At 47.2% G+C, this 2,500-nt stretch overlaps 1 protein-coding gene and 1 long non-coding RNA gene across 2 annotated transcripts in view; one reads left to right on the top strand and one right to left on the bottom strand.

Moving 5' to 3' along the window:
* LOC133554156 (peptidase inhibitor 16-like) overlaps window positions 1-2,500 on the bottom strand; it is a 36,237-nt gene that overhangs the window by 128 nt on the left and 33,609 nt on the right. The window contains exons 5-6 of the mRNA XM_061902591.1: window positions 2,326-2,417; window positions 1-874 (exon numbers count right to left, since the gene is read on the bottom strand). The exon at window positions 1-874 is cut by the window's left edge and continues 128 nt beyond it. Coding sequence (XP_061758575.1) covers window positions 48-874; window positions 2,326-2,417 — 919 coding nt within the window. The 3' untranslated portion in view covers window positions 1-47. The remainder of the gene's footprint in view (window positions 875-2,325; window positions 2,418-2,500) is intronic.
* LOC133554157 (uncharacterized) overlaps window positions 1-2,500 on the top strand; it is a 15,276-nt gene that overhangs the window by 7,186 nt on the left and 5,590 nt on the right. The gene's annotated exons all lie outside the window — the stretch shown is intronic.

The following is a 2,500-nucleotide window of genomic DNA, read 5'->3' as shown; positions in this document are numbered from 1 at the left end:
CCTCTTTCAAGTCCCAGCAATCCTGGCAGTGTTGTGCTACGACAAGTTTAGATGTTGAGGATGAAGAAGAGACAAGATACAAACATCAGCGCGGGCGATGAAGACGATGATGATGACGATGATGAGGATTTGCGACGAGGTTTTACCAAGATTTCCTGCTCTTTTATTCTTATGATGTCCACTCTGATCCCCTCCATACTTCTTTCTTGGCCTCCTTTCACCTTCAAACCCTTATCGGCCGTCTCCTTTGTCTCAGCTTCCTTCTTTGTCTCCGCCACCTTCTTTGTCTCCGCCTCCTTCTTTGTCTCCGCCTCCTTCTTTGTCTCCGCCTCCTTCTTTGTCTCCGCCTCCCGTTGAGGTTTTGGAGGTGGGGTTCTTGGTATGTTGGGTGCTGCACGGTCCTGGGATGAGGCCTTGGTACTTGTGGTACGGCGTGTATTGGTGGTGGTGCTGGGACTAGTCCTGGTGGTACTGGGACTAGTCATGGTGGTACTGGGACTAGTCATGGTGGTACTGGGACTAGTAGTGGGTGTACTGGGACTAGTAGTGGTGATACTAGGACTACTCGTGGTGGTATGGATGTCTGCTTGGTGGAAGGACTCTGTTGTTGGAGGAGGAAGAATCTCTTCTGCCTTTGCGACTTCTTCCTCCTCTACCGGCTGGAAGGTGGGGTCTGATGTCGCAAGAGGAGGAAGAACGGTGGACTCCTCTTCTTCACCTTCACCTTCAGCTTCAGCTTCACCTTCACCTTCACCTTCAGCTTCAGCTTCAGCTTCAGCTTCAGCTTCACCTTCAGCTTCACCTTCAGCTTCACCTTCAGTTTCAGCTTCACCTTCAGCTTCAGCTTCACCATCTTCCTCCATTATCTCAGGAACTGAAAAAAGAAACAATGAAAAAAAACATTTTTGAAAAAAAACTTCTTCAACCGTCACATTTGTGCGGCTGCTCTCAACAGAGGCGGACACCACCCCCTCCATCTCCCTTATGTCTTCTTAGTTTTGTCTTGTCTTAACCTTCTCGGAGCCTCTATTTGCACTGCTCGCCAACATCCAAACCATGGAATTAGGCTCAATTGGCCTCTTAACAAAATTGGCAAGACCTTGGGTTCTGGGGCGGAACCTGCCTGTCCTGACGCAAAGGTTGTTCCTGGACACACAAAGTGGTGTGCTTCCAGTCGAGGAACCATAATAACAGGACATCTGCTGGTCGGAGTAAGCAGCCGTTCAAGGTATCCCAACGCAGCCAAAAGTGATTAAGGGATGGCCAGGTCTGTGGTAACTCAGACTTTTCTGGTTTCTGAACTGAGTCACAAATTGGATAACATCTCGGGGAAGCTTTCCGCTCTGAAAGACGAAATTCTGATCAATTTGTAAGCCAGAACGGACAAATGGAGCACGCAAACCGTTGATAAGTGTTTCTTCGCCCGAACAGTTCAGCTCCCTCTGCATCGGCCTCTGCAGGGTCATGCGGTAAACACCCCAGTGAGACCACTGCAGCAAAAGACGCTTTGAATCCTACCCCCTTTTCAAGGAAAACTGTTCCTTATCTGTTTTGGAGAAGCAGCCGTGCTCCTTTCCGGACGGGATGGTCTGTTTTCACTCAACATAAGCTGACTCTTTTTGTTTGGATTTAGACCTGGCTTGCTGATGCTGTTGTCGCGTTGTAAGGGCTGGTCTCCTGAAACTTTAGGAAAACTTGAAAATTACCATTCTGTCTCTGGGGTCCTTTTTACCTTTTTTTTACTTTAAATAAATGTTGGATTGTGTTGGCCCCAGAACAGATTATTACTGTTGTCTTTGTAATCATTCTGTTTTACTTAGTACTCACCGCAGAGGTTGTTTTCACATATTTTTAGATCTTCCGGACAACTGGAGCATGCAAACCGTTGATAAGTGTTTCTTCGCCCGAACCAAAACAATCCTTAGTTACAATTAAGCTCCCTCTGCATCGGCCTCGGCAGGGTCATGCGGTAAACACCCCAGTGAGACCACTGCAGCAAAAGACCCTTTTAATCCGGCCCCATTTTCAAGGAAAACTGTTCCTTATCTGTTTTGGAGAAGCAGCCGCACTCCTTTCCGGGCGGGAGGGTCCGTTTTCGCTCAACATAAGCTGACTCTTTTTGTTTGGATTTAGACTTGGCTTGCTGATGCTGTTGTCGCGTTGTAAGGGCTGGTCTCCTGAAACTTTAGGAAAACTTGAAAATTACCAGTCTGTCTCTGGGGTCCTTTTTACCTTTTTTTTTTTAAATAAATGTTGGATTGTGTTGGCCCCAGAACAGATTATTACTGTTGTCTTTGTAATCTTTCTGTTTTACTTAGTACTCACCGCAGAGGTTGTTTTCACATATTTTTAGATCTTCCGGACAACTGGAGCACGAGTCTCCTTCCACGTAAGGACGCTCGTCTTCATAGTTCCCCCTGCAAGGACACACACACACACACAGAAAGCAGAATAAAGCAAGTGTCCACTAGGGGGAGTGCTTGCTTAGCTCGAGTAGTAG

This window comes from Nerophis ophidion, linkage group LG06 (assembly GCF_033978795.1).
Source record: "Nerophis ophidion isolate RoL-2023_Sa linkage group LG06, RoL_Noph_v1.0, whole genome shotgun sequence".
Lineage (NCBI taxonomy): Eukaryota > Metazoa > Chordata > Actinopteri > Syngnathiformes > Syngnathidae > Nerophis > Nerophis ophidion.
Note: the sequence above shows the minus strand (reverse complement) of the source record. Positions and strands in the feature narration are given on the sequence as shown.